The sequence below is a fragment of the Barbus barbus genome (genome assembly GCF_936440315.1).
Source record: "Barbus barbus genome assembly, chromosome: 34".
Classification (NCBI taxonomy): domain Eukaryota; kingdom Metazoa; phylum Chordata; class Actinopteri; order Cypriniformes; family Cyprinidae; genus Barbus; species Barbus barbus.
The window spans coordinates 25,937,429-25,958,883 of record NC_136762.1 but is presented as its reverse complement, the minus strand read 5'-3'; the positions used below and the strand labels follow the sequence as shown (position 1 = coordinate 25,958,883).

The window sequence follows — 21,455 nt, the reverse complement described above, 5'->3', positions numbered from 1 at the left end:
TCGAACATTATTTTATGCCTTCATAAAATACAAAACTAGTTTTTTTTTTTTTTTTATAAATGAAAACAGTACATGTCCATATAAGATAAGATTGTTAGTTACAATGCTCCAGTAGGCCCTTGATCATCTGAACTAATTTAATGTATTTGTAAACTCGTGAATACTACATTAAAGTATTGAAAGAGGTCCTAATGAAACTGTTCAACCAACAAACTACACTGAGTTAGAGAACCCATTTGTATCTGAAATACAAATTAAGTTTATTACTAAAAAAAATAAATACATTTGTGTTGTGGCTCTGAATTTTTTTTTTTTTGTTATTTAAGTTAAATAGCTAACATAGCACATGCCAAAAGTAAATGATCTAGCATGTAATTGTATTTATTACTGGCAGCAGCACAATGTTTTCCCATACAACCATGTGTTCATGCAGCCTCCCACAATCTAACCACAGCAATACTCTTTAGCCCAATGCTACCCACAAAACACTCAACGTAACAGAAACTCTTTTAAATGTCAAACATAACAGCATCAAACTCACTAAAACACTTCAAATAACACTTGATTGCAAGATTTAAGCTCTCTGGGTCGACACGGACCAGCTAAACCCCTCCCGAGTCAAAAAAAGTCACAAAACTAGTTTTAGATTTTTATTTAAAACATATTTCGCCAGACACGATGCCTATTGTGCAGTATTGAGACCATAAAAAAAAAAAAGTGACACTTTCCCATTCGGTCCTCGACGATGGAATGAACCATTCTTTCATATCAGCTGCAGCCAGTGCTGACAATGAGACCCGTGCCACTCACGTCAACTAACAGAACACAACGAGGTATGAACACACTCTACATTACTGGACTGGCGTTTTTTATTCAATAACTTCCTTTTTTCCAAACTTGTACACAGAAATTTCAATATACAGTGTGTGTGTGTGTGTATATGCATATATATATCATCTATCTATCTATCTATCTATCTATCTATGCATATGCATACATATGTGCATGCATGCATAGATATATATACATATACACACACACACGCATATGTTGGTGTATATGATATTCTCTAAAAAGTCAAGGGCATGGGACATGGCTGCTGTGCGCTTAAAGAGAGGAAGGTAGGTTTCTGCTGTATTACTTGGAGTCCACACGAAGGGTTCGGGATCTGCTAGACAGACGGTGGAAGGTTATACGAGGGTTACAGGGCATCTCCAGTGCATTTCAGTCCAGCATGTTGGGAGAGAGAACGTGTGGGAGCTGCCTACAGAGTGGAGAACACCAAACACTTCTTGAGCTTCACAATACTGCAGTTTTCCCTATTCTGAAAGACGGGAAAGAGAGCCAAAAAGTGTTAAGAAAACTACTGGAGCTAACACAGTACCTAAATTTGTTTGTGACGTTTAATCACAGAAACTCTGACCTCATGACAGACTTTCCTGTTATGAAAGTTGACTTTTATTATGTTTTTTGATAGGTGCACACTGCTACAGTATTGAAATGACACACTGTTCTCCCTCCCAACAGTACTTCAGATGAAACAGGATGGGGGATTGCGAAGGGGTAAAATTTAAAAATAAAGGCCCTATGTAGAAACACACCGTTGGGTGAAAGTACTGATCAGGTTTTTAGTCTCCGGTCCTCACAAGGCTCGAATTCTACATCAACACTCTCACTTTGGGATGCGTCATATACACTTGCCCATTCTTTGGTATAATTCAGCTCATTTATCCCAGAGCTAAACATCCAATTCAAACTATGCAGCTCTACATGAATGGATACATTAATGACAAGAGCGTGGGGAGGGTCAATCCAAGAACGACATCCATGAATTTAAAAATAACATTCCTAGTTCCTTTTTTTAAGTCAAGGCATCGCCAATGTGATTCTTCCCCATGTATCAACAGGTTAGAGTACTGTAAAGTGTGCGCGTGTACACGAGGAAGAAAGTGTGTGGGAAACAGAGAGGAGCAGAATGTGAGAGTGGATTTGGAGGGATCCGTGTGGACTTCAGAGTTCAGACCACAGCAGCGTCACCTCTACATCATACCCATCTGCATCAGAGAGTTAGCGTATGCCATCGGCTTGACATTTGGATGAGGCTGAGGAGAGGGAGGAGAAAAAGACTGCATTTGTCACAGGAATACATGCCTAATCAGTGACTTTGTGAGGGGAATTATTACATAAATGATATTAAAAGTTTTTTTTGCAGGTTTTATGAGGGTACATTTAAATTAAAAATACTTTTTAAAGACCTTTATAAGACCAATTAAAGACATGTCTTGTTATCAGACTGCAAAAAAGTGATGGCATGTCTTGTTTTCTGTGAAATTAATCAAAATGAAGTGAGTTTATGAATAAAGAGAGCAAACATCCACCAATGGACTTTGCATACCCCGTTTACAGGCATTTCGTTATTTTTTTCAGAAAACATCATTTTGCATCTCAAGTCACTGTATACTGATATAATTAAAATTTACGACTTTTAAAGACCTTTGTAAGACCTTCAGAAACTATAAATAATATTTAAATAATTGTACAGTGATTGCAATAAATGCTATATGTGACCAAGGAGCACAAAACCAGTCAAAAGGGTCAATTTTTCAAAATTGAGATTTATATATCATCTGAAAGCTGAATAAATAGGCTTTCCATTGATGTATGGTTTGTTAGGATAATAGAACAATATTTGTCTGAGATACAACTATATGAAAATCTGAGGGTGCAAAAATTATTAATTATTAATAAAAAATAATATTTCTAAATATTGAGAAAATCTCCTTTAAAGTTGTCCAAATGAAGTTCTTAATGCATATTACTAATCAAAAATGAAGTTTTAATATATTTACGGTAGGAAATTTACAAAATATCTTCATGGAACATGATCTTAATATCCTAATGATGTTTGGCATAAAAGAAAAATCAATAATTTTGACCCATACAATGTATTTTTGGCTATTGCTACAAATATACCCCAGCGACTTAAGACTGCTTTTGTGCTCCAGGGTCACATACATGACATTTTCAGACAAACAATTTTTCTACAACAAATGTTGTTGCATTTCTACCAAAAACTATGTGATGAAAATGAACAGATATTGTTTTATGTCTGATGTCGATATCTCAAAGGAGGTTGATATGAAGCAGATAAATGCAACATCACACTATTTAATTTAAAACAGTGCAATAATTTATGAAAAAAAAAAAAAGTAAAAACATGTATAACAATCGTTGAAATTATATTTATGTTTTAATAATAATAATAATAACTAAGTTAGACGTAGTTTAAAATAATTTTAAAAATGAATAAATATGAAAATATTTTGTTGACAAAAATAGAACTTGCAAAATAGATTTATTTAGATTCTAAATTTATTTAGAATCAGCTTCTTGATTCTGTAATCCTATTCTACTCTTTTTCACAAAAACAACAAAGTCTCATGTCTGCGTTAGTTGCTATTCTTGGCTGGATAACTAGCAGGTTTTAAAAACCCTTTCAAATTAAATACATACACCGTTTGGCAACACTAGTTCACCCCTAACAACGAGTGAATGTAATGTAAATGGACTAGTGGTTATTTTGTTTGACTACTGGATTATGTATGTGTCTGAGTGAGCTGGTATTGATCTGTTGGTACTAGTATAATTTTTAAACGGACGTACATTTTTTGGGATTTGTGTCATTTTTATATGTATTTTGAAGTATGTACTGTTTTGTTTAATTGTTTTATATTTTTTAGGGTGACAATTTTACCATCAGTCCAGGAACTGCAGATGCAAAGTAGCCTTCTGGCTAATTCTGGCACATTGTACATTTATGCATTATTGATGTGCATTGTCCCTAAAATTATAATAAAATGCAAAAGAATGAAACTCCACTGACCACAGCAGTAAACTGGTGAAACTCTGGCTTGAGGTCTGATCCGCTGAGATGAATGTAAGCTCCTTTATTTCCCATCTGGTCACTAAAAACAGAACAGGAGCACACAGAAAAGAAAGAGTCGTGAATATGCACATATATTCAGACATTTAATTCTGACTTGACCACAACATGTTCTACACATAGTTTATTTTCAATAAAGCTGCATTAAATTATACATTTCCTATCATTTAGAACTAATAATTCAACATGTCTTTGGTTTTAAATTGTAATACTGACTAAATGTGGCACATTACATCAGTTGCTTTTTGTACCATATTCTTTGAATTTGCAACTTTAGCCACATTTTTGTTTTTAGTGAGGCACACAATGTGGAGCAAAATTACGCTGATTGCCATTATAATTAAATCAATTTCATAATGGTACGCTGAATCAGTAATCAGGCTTAGGCTTAATGCAGTGTTAATCAGGCTTCATTTCCTTAATGCAGAATATCATTTTCTTATTTGGGGGTGCAATATGACTAGGACACGCTCTTGACATAACATTCATCCAGATGCTTTTATAGCTCTTGGTTAATTGGAAGCTCATAAGGACAGCGAGTGTTTTCCGTACCAGTAGTTTGGCGCTGAGAACACGGTGATGCACTTCCCTGAGTGAGTGACCTCGTAACCCTCGGCTTTCACCTCATGACTGCGCACTATGTACTGCAGCTTGTTCTGCTCCAGGAAGCGCTCCGTAACATCAGGCCCAAACTGACAGCTCACACCCCGCTTGCTGATGGACCGTCCACTCTGGAGGAGAACACACATCGGTCAAAACACAGCTGAGACCAAAACCTTCGCTTAGCTGAAGGAGGAGAACAGAACTGACCTGCGGCTGAGGATCTGACCACAGGAGATCGCACATCGGACCTGCGCAACAGATACAAATTACAACTCGAGTTTTACATTGTCCAATGAAAATGTAAGTGGTGCAACACTTCATAACACAATGCTAGAGTGTGGTGTGTGGTTGGCAGGGTCTTCTTAATTAGGATTGTATTACTAAATATTGCCAGTGTTCCTTCATTGTATACATTAGTGTTGGAAATGTTTTCAGATTTTATCGATTACTTTGAATGTAATGGTTGGCCACAATTTAATGTATTGAGGAAATCAAGGAATCAGGGTTTTGAATAAAAACATTAGAAAACGTTACAATTAGACAATGAAAATGCACCAATGGTAACAGTTACAGGGGTGCAAACTTGTCAGCTGAGAAAACGGTGACAAACTAAACTCCAAAGCAAAAATAAGATTATTTTGCTTACCCCATTTGCAGATTATTTAGCTTGTTTTAAGGAAAAACTAAATTTTTCTGAAAACAAGACAATTTTTCCTCGTCTAGAACATGCTTCTTGATTTAAGAATTTTTAGATCTATTTGGACTAGAAACAAGACAAAAACTCGAAGTAGGAAAGCATTTTTTGCAGTGCACCATTCAAGGATAAACACCTTTATATGAACCACTGTAAATCTTCCTTTCAGCAAATTCAAAACTTTTGAAGTAGCTGATGGGCTCACGCAAAACAAAACAAATACAGCAGCCTCATGCAGTAATCACCGTTTAAACTGAAACACCATAATTTACAGCAGATACAAAAGCATTAAGTCTGAAATATGGACAGTTGCCTGCAGCGTCTCAAAGTTAGGCTTCAGGAGTTGATTGGTTGGATGAGGGAAAGAACATTACGGTAAGCCAATCAGAGGCAGAGTAGGGCGGGTCCATTCCATTGCCAACAGCGGAAAAAACGCTACAGGTGACGTGACACAGATGACTCGCAGATACGATGACGACTACGTCTTGAATTTACATCATGTTGATCACTTCATATGTCCTATACTTGGAAGTAGGGATGGGCATTTTTGGCAGTTTCTTATTTCGATCATCGATAGGTTTCAAAAATGATTAATCGAGTAATCGGGGGCGGGGCGTGTACGGGGGGCGGGGCATGGCCGTAATGGAGATAATGAAAATATCTCAAGACTGTTATTAAAATGAATGTTAAAAATAAAAATAAAACATGAAAACATGTCTATAAAAACATGAACACGATTAGATGTTAGATTAGGATTATGATGCAGCACTATTATTAAAAAAAGCATCTAAAAAAAGTATAGCTGCCTGAGGTGAAGCTGACTTTATGCAAATAAACTGAAACCCGTTCTAAGACACTTCCTACGATATTAATCAGATAAGTTAGATACATAACATAAACGTAACATTACATCTTGTATCAGCACAAAAGGATGCGTATGCCAGTGAACTTTAAGTTACGTGCTATAGCGAGAGAGAGAGAGAGAGAGAGAGAGAGAGAGAGAGAGAGAGAGAGAGAGAGAGAGAGAGAGAGAGAGAGAGAGAGAGAGAACGCTTTCAACAACGCACTGAAACACGGGTAAGGACAGAATTCACTATAGATTTCAAATCTATAAAGTTCTCATTATAATGCTTATGTCATTAATGTTTATAGCAGATTTGTGCTATATTTTCATCTACATTGTCAAGTGATTCCTAAAATTGCCTGCTTGTTTTCGAAGCCATATGAAGTACGAAAACAATTTTAATTGAAGTGAATTGACGAAAAAAATCACTGCTGCATTATTAAAGGATCAGTATTTTTGAAAAAGAAACATCTAAAAGCAATATGACCGTCTCAAATAACTCAGTCAATATCAGCATTGCATTTTGAGCATGAAACTAAACACTGGTAATATGCAGAGCATTCAGCTGCATGTAAATAAATGTTAATATCCCAACACATCCTATTAGATTAGGGTGACCAGATGAGATTGGTTGAAATTCGGGACGGGACGGGGACGGGGGGACGGGGGGACGGGGGGGGGGGGGGGGTAATGAATAATGAATAATGGGTAATGAATAATGAATAATAAAGATAATGAATTTCAAACGAAAGTGACTGAACCAATCATGTTTTTATTAATATAAGTAGCCTACATATACATATAATTTTATATAATATAGAAGTAACGTTAGGCTATTTTTATACTTCATAGTTAATGAACCAAAAAAAAAAAAAACAAGATGCTGCAGCCAATGAGCAGCCGGCGGGGGCTGGTTGCCAGGCTGCAGGATGACTCGACCTCGCTCCACGGACAGTTTTTTATGTTTTATCAGACAATAACTATTTAAGATTTTGCTTCAGTATAATTTTCGGGACAATTAGAGTGGGATTCGGGATTCGGGACAGCAGCTTAGATTTCGGGACGGTCCCGAATTTTTCGGGACGTCTGGTCACCCTATATTAGATTAATCAGATTTGTATGTAGCCAACACATACATCACTACTTGACTTCAAAGCCAAGCTTCTCTCTCTTCTCTTGAACCGGATGCTCTCGCAAGCTAAACAACCAGAGCTCGTGCAGGGTGCTGCCCAAAGTGCTGCTATAACCAATCAGATTTTTATTTTTTTCCCCACGATCATCGTTTTCATGATCGATCATCGCTGTCACGGCCGAGTACTCGATCGCTGTTGCACATCCCTAATTGGAAGAAAACCGTCTTTAACCAGATGGCTTTGTACTGACAGATGTTGGTTGAATATGTTGTAGTTATATTTTTAAGTTGACTAGTTAAATGTATAAAAAAACTAATCCAAATTGTAATCTTGAACCAGTCAAACGTTCTGGGGAAAAGATTGTTTTGCCATATCACACAGCCCTATGCAGGACCACATAAGCTCAGACATGAACAACATTTTCTTGCGATATCAGACATGTCTTACCAGAGTCTGGAGGCTGTCTGTTCCTGTCTATCTTTCTAATGTCATCTAAAGTCACACCATCCTCACTAAACAGTCCTCCATGCATCACCTGAAACACAATTCAGCTTACACTCAAATCCAAAGACAAAAATACAAAGTGGTATAAATGCTGATTCTGATGGCCGGCCTCGTGTCATACCAGCACTTTGTTATTGATGCACTGGGTGAGAGGAAGCCACTGGAAGACTTCACTGAAGAGCTGGAACATCTGGGCAGTGTACTTCGCTTTCACCTCACCCTCGAACCCGTACATCTGATTCATGTTATCCGTCTCGTGGTTACCTTCACAAAAAAGACATTTCGGATCATAACATGCATCCATCACACACAAACAAGTTTGGGAATTTGTACAAGGAAACGTTGGTGTGTCCTCACCTCTAAGCAGGTGGAAGTGTTCAGGATACAGCAGCTTGAAGCCAAACAGTGTGAGAATGACTTCTAAAGAGAAAGAGCCGCGGTCCACAAAGTCACCATTGAACAGCTGAGAGCCTGAAGTCAAGACTAATTCACTGGATCTCAGTGGGGAAATGTGTATACTGTATTAAAAATACTGCAAACAGTTAGACTAAAGTAATGCTATATTTAATATAATACTATTCAATTAAACAATTTATATTTAATTACATACTCAAGAAAGCAGGTGTGACAATATCACGGACTCGAAAGGAAAAGGATACATAAGGATTAGTTATAGATGGTAAACCGTTCAACTCAAAGATATTTAGAAGATCATAGTACTGGCCATGTGTGTCTCCACAAATAGTTATTTTCTCCGTCTAACCAACAAGAGAAATCAACAGTGAGAACAGGAATATCAATTTATCATCACAGGAAATTACTATGAGGACAAAAACAACAAAAGAAAAGGCAAAAATAGAATTCCAGCTTTTTTAGTGACGGAAGTCTCTGGAAACGGAACACTCGTTCTATTCTCTTACCTCTTTTAATGTAATTTCAACGAGACTTGGAAGTTTGGAAAAGACTTCTTTAACTTGAACCAGCATCTGAAAGACAGAAATATTGATTAAGATCACAAGTCAATAGTCAAATAAATAAAAAAATGCAAAGACAATAACTTGAACACACATCTTCTATGATAAAAATTACTTAATTTCTTTTTATCAAGAATTGTTGTCATCTGAGAAATTTCTATTTACATTGCATTATGAAAACGGTAAAACAAGAAATTCTCTCAAAAGCAGAAACTGTGAAATTTTTCTATTAAAACATCAAAGACTCTGTATTAGGAAACAGAAGAAGTAATAACCACAATCATAAACAATACAGTCAAGGATCATCTTGACTGTATTGGGTTTATCTGTCTTGGCAGCTAATTGAATGAGTGAGTGAATGAGGCTTTTATATAGCACTTTCATTGTGTATGGTTGAACACCCAAAGCGCTCTACAATCAAATGGGGGCCCAGCGCAGGGCCCCTGAGAATTTGCTCACTGGCAAAATGTTGGGCCCTTAGCACTGGCCCTGCACGGGCAGCCCTCACTTAGCCTCCAGGAAGCCTAAGCGCTGTTTCACTTGCTTTAGTTGGGTTCCTGACCCTTGACGTTTTAACTTAAGCTTCTCTCTGGCTGCTGTAACTGTTTCTGAAGCACATTTGTTATAGCAAAAGCTGCAAGATGAAAAACTGATTTGATGATTCAGTCATCGTGTGGTGGCCTAATTCTCTGATCTCACCCAGAGTTTGATCTCTGAGGACATTATTTAGATTTTATTATTTCACACTATAGTAGCCCTAGAATACAACTGCACGCAATTTTGTTCTGTTTTAATATTTTGAACATTAAGTCATTATGCAGAAGTTATTTGCATGGGATCATGTAGACTCACACAGATATCAAGATTCAGTGTATGAACCTCAACAATGGTGACAGTCAACAAAATATTCAGATCAACTCTGAACATCACAAAACAAGCTTTTCTTTGATTGTGATCATTGCTGAGGTTCATACGCTGAATCTTGATATCTGTGTGAGTCTACATGACCCCGTCCAAATCATTTCTGCATAAGGACTTAAAAACAATCATAATATTAAAGCAGGACACAATTGTATGCAGTGGTATTCTAGGGCTACTATAAAATGAAATTATTAAAATCTAAATAATGTTCTCAGAGACTCTGGATGAGATCAGTGAATCAGGACACTACATGATGACTGAATCATCAATAAATAACCATCACCATCTGGTCAGTTTGTCTTCTCTTAACTGTTGCTATAACAAATGTGCTTCAGAAACACAGTTACAGCAGCCAGAGAAACATTAAAGTTAAGAAGTCAAGGGTCAAGAGCCCAACTAAAGCAAGTGCTTCCCTCCATAACGGTGACTTCAAACTTTATTATTTTCAATAAAACAGCGCTTAGGAACCGAATAATAAAAAAAAAAAAAAAAAAAAAAAAAAAAATTTAACAAAACAAAAAAACACCTTCACTGTATGATTTAAATCTACATTGATTTTTATTACAGCCACAAAATTTACTCAGGCCCCGTTCACACAGAGATGCGCATCCTAAGTGGATAAATCTGAAAACACCTTTGCATTTTTGTGTGTAGAGCCAATCCGTATATTCTGTGAAACGATGATGTGAATGTTCCGTCACGCAACAGCAACGACGGACTACATGCTACTGAGCCTATTAGCTTTACTAACTTTACTAGCTTTTCTTGTTGTTGTGTTGGGTTTCAATACAGCGTGCAAGGTTTATTCGAGTACTTCAAGTGGTCTTCTGTTTTTAGTGCATCTCTGTGGCAGAATTACAGCGCCACATCCCGGTATGGCAATTATACTACATCGTTTTGAGTCGGTTTCATGTGTACGCAGATATATCTTGAGACAACGCCGTAAAGGAAGAACGAGGAAAAAAAGATCAGATAGGGAAAGCTCTGGCTTCGTGTGGATGAGCCCTCAGTCAAAAGCGGTGAGTGACATTCTTTTTGTCTTTTGTTGTCTGTTGAACATTAAGGTCAGAGATGGAAGATGGTATATTGGGCTGCTGTCACTTTAAGAGCTATTGCACGGATCTAATATATTTAGGACTCATTTAAGACTAAGCTGACTGTGTTTGTGAGTATACTCACCCAGACAGGCTATTTTTTGTGAGCATTTGACTGTTTAAACACAATACACCACAAAGAGGAAATCAATTCAGTACTCAAACACTGTGTGACTTTATGTGTGGGCACTTTAAAGTGTGTCTTACAAAGTATCAAACCGATTTCTCTCAAACCTTTTAGCGCTTGATTTTAAATCACAAGGCTTAAAAGTGCAGCACTACGATATCACGTGAGCATAATCGCAATATATTTCTACAGGTTTATTCAATATGACCGATATATTGCTCTGCCTAAAGTAAATAAATAATAGATGAACACAGTTATGTTTCAAGATCTGTGTGCATGTATTTGAAGAGCATTCACCTGGTAAGCACACTTTCTATGCAGTTTCTTCTGGTCTTTGAACCAGTCCATCAAGTCTTTCATGAAATTCAGTGTAACCTTCCCATCTTCAAGTTTAGGTCCAGCATAGTCATCCTCGATTGCTGGTGGAAGAGAATAATAATAAAAAATCATCAATGATTTATATTCTGAAATCTTTTTCAACCGCAAAGATTTGTTTTCTTGTACACAAAGATTCATAATAGCTGACCCTATTATCACAGAATTGCTACAATAAAATCATTTTTCCATGAAAATAACATCATTTTTTTTCGCAAATGCTCGGAGCATATTGGGAAATAAGACAAGAACAAAAAAAAAATAATGTTAAGGTGTCTTTGTTACAATGTAATTACAAATCAGTATTGAGATGATTGCTTAATAACATGTAGGGTTATGTTTAGTGTCGATTGCTTGTAATTAAGCATAATTTGCTTGTAATAATTACAACTTCCTCAAAGCACTTACTCATGTTCTCGATGTCTAAGGAGTCTACGACTGATCGCTTGAGCTCGTCGCCGGCGATGGCCCGCTCAAAGGCCTTCTGTTTGACAATCTTATTGCACTCCTGGTACTTCATCTTGGCATCTTTGTCATTGGGACGAACTCTTACTACCTGTTAGCAATGAAAAGACAACAGCACAAAAAAATTATTAATTAAAAAGATGAAGTCAAGTTTGTGTGCTGAGCTGAATGTTGTTGCGGCAGAGCAAGTACCGAGACTTACTGCTGCAATACATTCACAACATTCTGCTGTGAGCATGTTAGAAATACTGCTGCTGCACAAATAACATGAATAACCCCCATAGCATGCATGATAACCCTGTAGCAGATCTATACAGGTGGAGCTGGGGAAGGGTTTTGAAATGCGCTGCAACTTCTGCAAAAATAACCAATCGGCTGCACCATGTGATGTCATTATGTCAGATTGAGTTAGACCTTTTGGACTGTGCCATCTAGAGTTTCATGACAGAACTGTGGATGTATTCTCACTAGTGCTGTCAAGCGATTAATCACATCCAAAATAAATGTTTTTGTTTGCATAATACATGTGTGTGTTCTGTGTATATATATTATGTATATATAAATACACACAGATACAGTATATACTTTGAAAATCTTTTCATGTATATACATTTATATATTTATATTCATCTATATATATCATATTCTCACACAACCCTATATACTTTGATTATTTTCATATTTGAAATGACAAGTCAGCACTGATTTAGAAAAGAGATGTTTTCTTTCCTAACACTGACCTAGCACATGTATGTATATGTATGTATAATATGAAAATTCTGGGCAGAAACTGAAAATTATGGATGTTGTAGGACATAAATTGCTTGTGTCCTAACAGGCATTATTTAAGAAGATAATTGTAATTTGTTGTTGAAATATTAATAAAATAATAATACACATTTAAACAGTGACAGTAAAAACTGGCCATGACAGATTTAATCAAAAATGCATTAAATAATGAAGACAACAGATTAAGCAGAAATCTAATAAATAAGTAATATAGTGCATATAAATATTTAGCAATACGCTTCTCTCTAGTTATTTTTCCAGCTGGCTACAGTGTTTTTGGATATTGAATGTCTTTCCTGAGGTAAATGTGACGTTATGTGACACTGCTAACAGGTAGTTTCATTGATGCCTTTCTGAGGATGAAATACTGATTAAGTGATTGCATGATGCAAGTTGTACTGTTTCTTTCAACATAACTTTATTCATGTTTATTTCATGCTGTAACTAGAAGAGGACGAGATGATCTGTTTATGTGCTGCATGAACTGAGTCTGCTAAAGCCACGCCACAATAAAAAGCATCAAAACTAAATGTACTGTTCGTATTTTGTGATGAAATTGAAATTTGAAAAGCTGAGACTTTTTTGTTTCATATTAAAAGAAAGCACATTGCCTTAGTCAAGTTGACTGATCAACAGAAAACCATGCCGTTTCAGCCGAATGTGTTTAGATGCAGAAACTTCAGTGCATCAATATGCATCTAAAAACACTCTATTAAAGTTCTGATAATATAACGAGTCTCACCGTCTCGTAATCTTTAAGCGCTGCTTTAAACTTGCCCAGGGCCATGTTGGAGGTGGCTCGCCGATAGTAGCCCTTGATGTAGTTCTTGTCCAGCTCCAGGGCTTGTGTGGCGTCCGCCAGCGCATAGCCATAGCACTCGGTGCGCAGGTACGCCAGGCTCCTGTTACTGTAGTAGATGGCATTGCTCGGGTTCAGCTCCGCTGCTTCCGTATAATACTTGATGGCGTTCTCATAGTCTTTATCTGAAATAACAGCAGGAGACTATTAATGGAGATGAATCATAATACATCACAAAGCATTGTGTCTATGCCTCTTTTGAAGAGAGAGTCAACACTGCCAAATAAGTGCCTAGAAATGATATATAATATTGAACTACATCGTTCCGGTCACATTTGACTCCCGTTAGAGACTTACCAAATTGACAAACCCAAGAAGTTTTAAGAGTGTTTTTAGATAGTTATTTAAATAATGAGAAATTACTTGAAATCCCAAAAGTTATTAATAAGTTGACTACATTTTTGCATACATTACCACATTGTTATTTTAGTATCATTTAGAGATGCACCGATTGCAATTTTCTTGGCCGATTACGATTTCCGTTTTTTTTTTTTTTGCATACGTGTGACCGACCGATACCGATTTTTCCCGATACCGATTTTCTTTCTAAGAACTATAATTGACAGCATATACAAACAAAAATCTATGCAAATTTCAATTTACATAATAAAATGAATTATTCAACATTACAATTCCCCAAATCTGAACTAAATCACAGATTTCCTCTCACTTAAACAACTCTCAAAATAAAGAGCTCTGTGACTGGAAAGAGGAAGAAATAACTTAAAATGAGTTGCTGAATGTAACAAAACAGATGTCATTTCCCACTATGTTTATAAATGCTCATTTCCCCCCCTAACCTTATTAAATGTGCCATCTTTCACGTCAAATTCTTACTTTGTTTCAATTAATTCAGTTAGCATAATAAGAAACTGTAGTTACCATTCAAATGAAATTAGTATTAACAGACTTTATCTTTCCACAGCTGAGGAAACAGAAGCTGAAATATCAAAACAAAGAATTAAATAAATGAGAAAATTATATATAAAGGTAAAATACGAAAAGGTTTCAAGCATAAAAACAATAAGTGTAATACTTCTTTAAACTGTTGTTGTTTTCTGTTCATTGCAATTTTCTAAGAAGACAATAAATATCACACATGTTTCTCTGATTTACAGAAGACAGCCACTAAAATATCATTCAGTGTAACAATCTTGTCAGGCATATTTACAACAAAAATCAATTTATGACACATGTGACCCTGGACAACAAAACCAGTCATAAGGGTCCATTTATCGAAACTGGGATGTATGCATCATCTGAACCTGAATAAATAATCTTTCCATTGATGTATGAAGTTCCTGTGCTACTCATGACTGTTTTGTGCTGCAGGGACACACGTTACAAGACTAATTACTTTCACCTCTAACACTAATTAGCTGTACTTTTATATGTTCAAAATGTGCCACTGTCCTAGGTTTGGTCCATTTGTCAGTACGATATTTTTTTACTCGTTTAAAACAATAAAACTGAATATGCTCCCTTATTCTTTTATATATTTTAACATAAATAGTATTACACTTAATGACAATGCATCATTATTCATTATTTTATTCTCCAAAAACTTCTTTGAAAGCTAAGAAGTAGACACTTACTGTGTTTTCCATGGACATACCATCACTTTTGTAAATATATATTGATGACGACATCTTATCGCCTTTGACCCATATTTTTATGAATGAACTTTACATTTAAAGAGTGCTATAAACATTAATTTGAGATGCTAGAAACAATGTTCTTCGGAAATCTGCAGAAGCTGAACATGCCTTTCCAGACTAAACCACAGCAGACTTCAAATCTGACTAATAATAATAATAATAATATAATAATAACACATGTCGAGTAAACGGATCAAAGCCTGATGAGTGATGCTCCTCTCACACACGTGTCCCTCTTATAGCGCTCACCAGCCACACACTCACCCCGCGCGACATCGACACAGTCTCTTATCTACACTAGATATCTGACAAGCTTTTACCTTTAAAGTAGTTATTCGCCTTCTCCTTCAGTTTCTCTGCACTGGCACTCCGCTCTTCTTCCGCCATCTTCTCACTGCCGTATTCCGTCATGCTGCCGCGTGTAAGCGGATGGCTGTCGCAACGCCTGCATGAGTGTCGTCAAGCGCTGTTCGCCGAGCCTCTAGAACAGTCCAGAGCATCACAACAGCTATTCTCATTATAATTATTACATACGTTATACATATCTGCATAGAATATCAACGTGTGCAAGTTATTGCAAAATGTTGTGAATTGCTTAATTTCCACTGTCAATATTAATTGATTATTATTATTATTTCAAAACAATTAATTATAAATAAAAAAACGAGGTTAAATGAGTGAAGTAGAAGTATCGGACACAGAAATTACACCATGTCGCCTGATCTGAGCGAATCATCAGTAGGTGAGTTTAGTTAGCTGTGCATGTGCAGCTGGTCGGTGTAATGTCTGGCTTCAGCCTGTAGGGGGCGCTATTTTACAGGCTTGAGTGGGTCATAACTAATGATTTCTATTATTTTCTTTTTTAACTTTTGTTACATTAAACACAAAATGTTTATAAATTATGTTGGCAGTAGTTTAGATGATTAGATGTTGCATTAATTCATCTTAAATACTGAGTAGCCTAGCTTGTAAAATATATAGTTTTCATAATAAAAACGTTTAAATATTGGATTGTTATCTTCTTTGAACAGATAACATACATAGGCTACATTATAGAGATGAGTTGTTACCCTTAGGTTGCCAGTGTTTGATAAAATAAATAAATACATAGTTTTGTATCTTTTAGAGTCACATCAGTTTTTATGGTGCATCTCTATATTGTTTGGTACTTGTTGTTTTTAATTGTTTCATGACATTTTATTAAGTATTTATATAATTTTTAAAAAACGTTTATTAAAAAGTTTTATTTTGGGATGTTTTGCACGGTATTATATGATCCATTCAAATGAATGACAAGCCAGTCCAGTGATTTAAACCGATTTTGCATCCCTTTTACAGTTTTTTTCTTTCATTTTTAACATTTTGACCTTGCATCTAGGATAAAAACAAGCCACTCTCACTTCCCAGAATTTCAGAACACAACCTCTTTTATAACATAAGGGATTCATTTATCAACAAAACAAACTAATCACTCTTAAAAGGGAGCAACATCGCAGACTTTGGGAGGGAACAAGGCCAAAATAAATAACAAAACAATTCTAACTGAAATTACAGGATGACCTGGACCTTGAACAATGAAGGAATTACACATGCTTCCCTACCTAACTAACAGGTTAAAGACAATGTACCGTCTTCCCTCACATGCACTAGTGGTTAGGATGATAGGAAATTAAATGCACCAACAGAATTCACATTAAGAGGGAACAGTACTTGCAGGGAGTCGGGGATAAATATCTCCTTTGATTAACACAGTTCTTTACCATGAATCCGGCTGTTATTTTACTAAAGATTAGTTCATTTGCTTGGATTTGCCCCTTCAGTTCCCCAGCAAAAAAGCTATAAATCAATATGGAGGGCCAGTTTGTCAAATCAAAGAGCGACACCAGATTGCAGATTTCTGCTGTCCATCATGTCCAAAAGACTTGGTGGGACTTTGGTTCCAGTAGGTTCAGAAACTCTGAATACACTGTAAAAAAAAATAATAATGAAAAAAAAAAAAGTTGAGAAAGCTTAAATGCAACCAGCTTCAGCAAATTTTTGAGTTTTACAGTATAGCTATTTTGTATTTATTCTGAGTAGCAGATATAACAGTGCCAACTTGTCTCAGCATTCAAAGTAGTTAAAGTTGCAATTAAACAGAAACTTCATCTGTCATTTTCACTAACTAAACAATATACAATAAATAAATATTTTCCTGCCACTAGTTTGTTTCCACAGCTCCTGAATAGTTCACACTTGTCCTCTGTTCCTTTCATTACTCCTTGCATATTTTAGGCTACATCCACACGAAGCCAGAGCTTTCCCTATACGATCTGTTTTTTCCCCTCGCCTCAAGAAATATCTGCGTACACACGAAACCATGAAACCCACACAAAACGATGTAGCATACATGCCAGACCAGTATGTGGCGCTGTAATTCTGCCACAGAGATACACTAAAAACGGAGAAGAGGACTTGGACTATGCGCGTAAACCTTGTACACGGTATAACAATGAACATGGAACAATACATTTATTAATCTGTTTTAATGTTAGTTAATAAAAAGACAATCGTTCAGTGTTTGTTCATGTTGTTGTTGCTGTTACGTGACGTAGCGGTACCTGATTAGGGGCATAAAATATACGGATTGGCTGTACACACAAAAACGCAACGGTGTCGTTTTCAGATTTATCCACGTCTGAACAAAACACCAATATATGCAAAAGTTTTGCATATAGGCCTACAGCTAAATGCATCTCCTTGTGGACGGGGCCTAAAAAAACCCTAAATGACCCGTGAGCCCTTACTGTGTTCCTTCAGAGCAGCTTCACTGTCAACAAACTTTGAGTTGAAATTGATCAAATGTAAAAATAAGACACTGTATAGTCTTTACCGTATGAACTGAATATACAGGTCCTTTTAAAAAAATTAGCATATTGTGATAAAGTTCATTATTTTCTGTAATATACTGATAAACATTAGACTTTCATATATTTTAGATTCATTACAACACAACTGAAGTAGTTCAAGCCTTTTATTGTTTTAATATTGATGATTTTGGCATACAGCTCATGAAAACCCAAAATTCCTATCTCAAAAAATTAGCATATTTCATCCGACCAATAAAAGAAAAGTGTTTTTAATACAAAAAAAGTCAACCTTCAAATAATTATGTTCAGTTATGCACTCAATACTTGGCCGGGAATCCTTTTGCAGAAATGACTGCTTCAATGCGGCGTGGCATGGAGGCAATCAGCCTGTGGCACTGCTGAGGTGTTATGGAGGCCCAGGATGCTTCGATAGCGGCCTTAAGCTCATCCAGAGTGTTGGGTCTTGCGTCTCTCAACTTTCTCTTCACAATATCCCACAGATTCTCTATGGGGTTCAGGTCAGGAGAGCTGGCAGGCCAATTGAGCACAGTAATACCATGGTCAGTAAACCATTTACCAGTGGTTTTGGCACTGTGAGCCGGTGCCAGGTCGTGCTGAAAAATGAAATCATCTCCATAAAGCTTTTCAGCAGATGGAAGCATGAAGTGCAAAATCTCCTGATAGCTAGCTGCATTGACCCTGCCCTTGATAAAACACAGTGGACCAACACCAGCATCACTGACTGTGGGTACTTGACACTGGACTTCAGGCATTTTGGCATTTCCCTCTCCCCAGTCTTCCTCCAGACTCTGGCACCTTGATTTCCGAATGACATGCAAAATTTGCTTTCATCCGAAAAAAGTACTTTGGACCACTGAGCAACAGTCCAGTGCTGCTTCTCTGTAGCCCAGGTCAGGCGCTTCTGCCGCTGTTTCTGGTTCAAAAGTGGCTTGACCTGGGGAATGCGGCACCTGTAGCCCATTTCCTGCACACGCCTGTACACGGTGGCTCTGGATGTTTCTACTCCAGACTCAGTCCACTGCTTCCGCAGGTCCCCCAAGGTCTGGAATCGGTCCTTCTCCACAATCTTCCTCAGGGTCCGGTCACCTCTTCTCGTTGTGCTGCGTTTTCTGCCACACTTTTTCCTTCCCACAGACTTCCCACTGAGGTGCCTTGATACAGCACTCTGGGAACAGCCTATTCGTTCAGAAATTTCTTTCTGTGTCTTACCCTCTTGCTTGAGGGTGTCAATGATGGCCTTCTGGACAGCAGTCAGGTCGGCAGTCTTACCCATGATTGCGGTTTTGAGTAATGAACCAGGCTGGGAGTTTTTAAAAGCCTCAGGAATCTTTTGCAGGTGTTTAGAGTTAATTAGTTGATTCAGATGATTAGGTTAATAGCTCGTTTAGAGAACCTTTTCATGATATGCTAATTTTTTGAGATCAGAATTTTGGGTTTTCATGAGCTGTATGCCAAAATCATCAATATTAAAACAATAAAAGGCTTGAACTACTTCAGTTGTGTTGTAATGAATCTAAAATATATGAAAGTCTAATGTTTATCAGTACATTACAGAAAATAATTAACTTTATCACAATATGCTAATTTTTTGAAAAGGACCTGTACATTGATACTGAGCAACGAAGTAGCCTCTACTTGTCCATGTTTTGCTCTATATCGGATTGTGCAGAAAGCCTTCTGTGGAACAGCATAATTTTTGATCCAGGATTGGCCGAAGGCCACCGTCTTTGTTAGGTACGATGAAGTAAGGGCTGTAAAACCCCTGCCACATCTCGGCTGGAGGAACCGGCTCGATTGCATCCTTTGCCAGGAGGACAGCAATCTACGGTGGCAGATGGTGCATCACGCCGGCACAAGATGTGCTAGATGGCCTCGATCTGCTTCTGTACTGCCGAGAACTGCTGGGCACAGTCCTCGACAGTGTCATAGATGGCGCTCTTGGACCACAAGTGCAGACATCGCCTACCCAAGGTACTGCGCTGTGACTTCCATCGCCCATAGGGCAAGGTCAGTCGCCGAGCGCAGTTCCTGCTTCAACCTCAGGTTGGTATACCCTCGTGCATTTTAATGCCTTGGCTTGGTGTACTCGCAGGATAGCCATGGCATGCTTGGCCTGCAGCACTGTAAGCTTTGGCTGCGAGAGCCACGTAAAAAGGGGCCGTCCACGACTTCATCAGCTCCTCATGCACTTCCGGGAAGAAAGCCTCCAGCCCGATGCACGCAGCGGCCTGGGAAAGCACGGCCGTCAACTCTGGGTCCGATTCGGCGGCAGCCTCAACACTCGAGTCAAGTCACCTTTATTTATATAGGGCTTTATATAGTATCAAATTGGAGGATAGAGTGTCAGTAATGTATAGAAATAAGATTAAACTCTCAATTTTCAGTTAAGGCATTTCATTATTAAGTTCAGAGATGTCATTGTCTAGCTCAGTTTAGTTTAAATAGTATCTGCTAAATCAAATTGACGATAATCACTAGAAATTAGTGTAGCTCCACAGTGCGACAGAATGACAGCGACAGGACAGGACACAGATAATAAAAAAAAATATGTACAAATATACAAAATGGACAATATGCAAAATAGCACAAACACAATATACAAAATAGAAAATAGACAATTCAGTATGTACAGGTATGTTAGGTGCAAATTTGAAATGTAATAAGTATGTGTGTTCAATAAAAAATAAAAAGTATGATATTGTTGTGTGTTTCATGTTTATTGTTAAGAGTTCAAGTGTTCATGAGATGGATTGCCTGAGGGAAGAAACTGTTCCTGTGTCTGGCTGTTGTAGCGTCGACCAGACGGTAACAGTTCAAAGAGGGAGTGTGCTGGGTGTGAGGGGTCCAGAGTGATTTTACCAGCCCTTTTGCTCACTCAGGATGAGTACAGTTCTTGGAGAGTTGGGAGGGTTGTACCAATGATTCGCTCAGCAGTCCGGACTATTCTCCGTAGTCTTCTGAGGTCAGATTTGGTAGCTGAGCTGAACCAGACAGTTATTGAAGTGCAGAGGATGGATTCAATGATGACAGAGTAGAACTGTTTCAGCAGCTCCTGTGGCAGGTTGAACTTCCTCAGCTGGCGAAGGAAGTACAACCTCTGCTAGGGCTTTTTGACAATAGAGTCAATGTGAATGTCCCACTTCAGGTCTTGAGAAATTGTGGTGCGCAGGAACCTGAATGACTCCACTGCAGTCACAGTGCTGCTGGATGTGTATTTTCCCAGTCTCACTAGCTGCTGCCTGTCTGTCAGGAAGCTGTTGATCCACTGACAGACAGAGGTGGGGACGGAGAGCTGAGTTAGTTTGGGCAGGAGGAGGTCTGGAATGATAGTGTTAAAGGCCAAGCTGAAGTCCACAAACATGATCCTCACATAAGTCCCTGATCTGTCCAGGTGTTGCAGGATGTAGTGCAGTCCCATGTTGACTGCATCACAACAGACCTGTTTGCTCTTTAGGCAAACTGCAGGGGGTCCAGTAAGGGTCCAGTGATGTCCTTCAGATAAGCCAAAACCAGTTTTTCAAATGACTTCATGACCACAGATGTTAGAGCCACAGGTCTGTAGTCGTTAAGTCCTGTAATCTTGGGTTTCTTTGGGACAGGGA

At 37.6% G+C, this 21,455-nt stretch overlaps 1 protein-coding gene across 1 annotated transcript; it reads right to left on the bottom strand.

Annotated features, from left to right (window-relative positions):
- Positions 1–323: 323 nt before the first annotated feature.
- Positions 324–15,464, bottom strand: LOC306854108 (serine/threonine-protein phosphatase 5-like). Its single transcript, XM_079391934.1, has 13 exons — positions 15,304–15,464; positions 13,209–13,450; positions 11,621–11,768; positions 11,135–11,256; positions 8,642–8,707; positions 8,381–8,479; positions 8,079–8,184; positions 7,843–7,985; positions 7,665–7,752; positions 4,754–4,794; positions 4,496–4,674; positions 3,884–3,965; positions 324–2,102 (listed from the first exon to the last, which is right to left on the bottom strand). Exons 1-13 carry the CDS (start codon positions 15,392–15,394, stop codon positions 2,040–2,042), a joined length of 1,470 nt encoding a protein of 489 aa, XP_079248060.1. The 5' UTR covers positions 15,395–15,464; the 3' UTR covers positions 324–2,039.
- Positions 15,465–21,455: the final 5,991 nt, after the last annotated feature.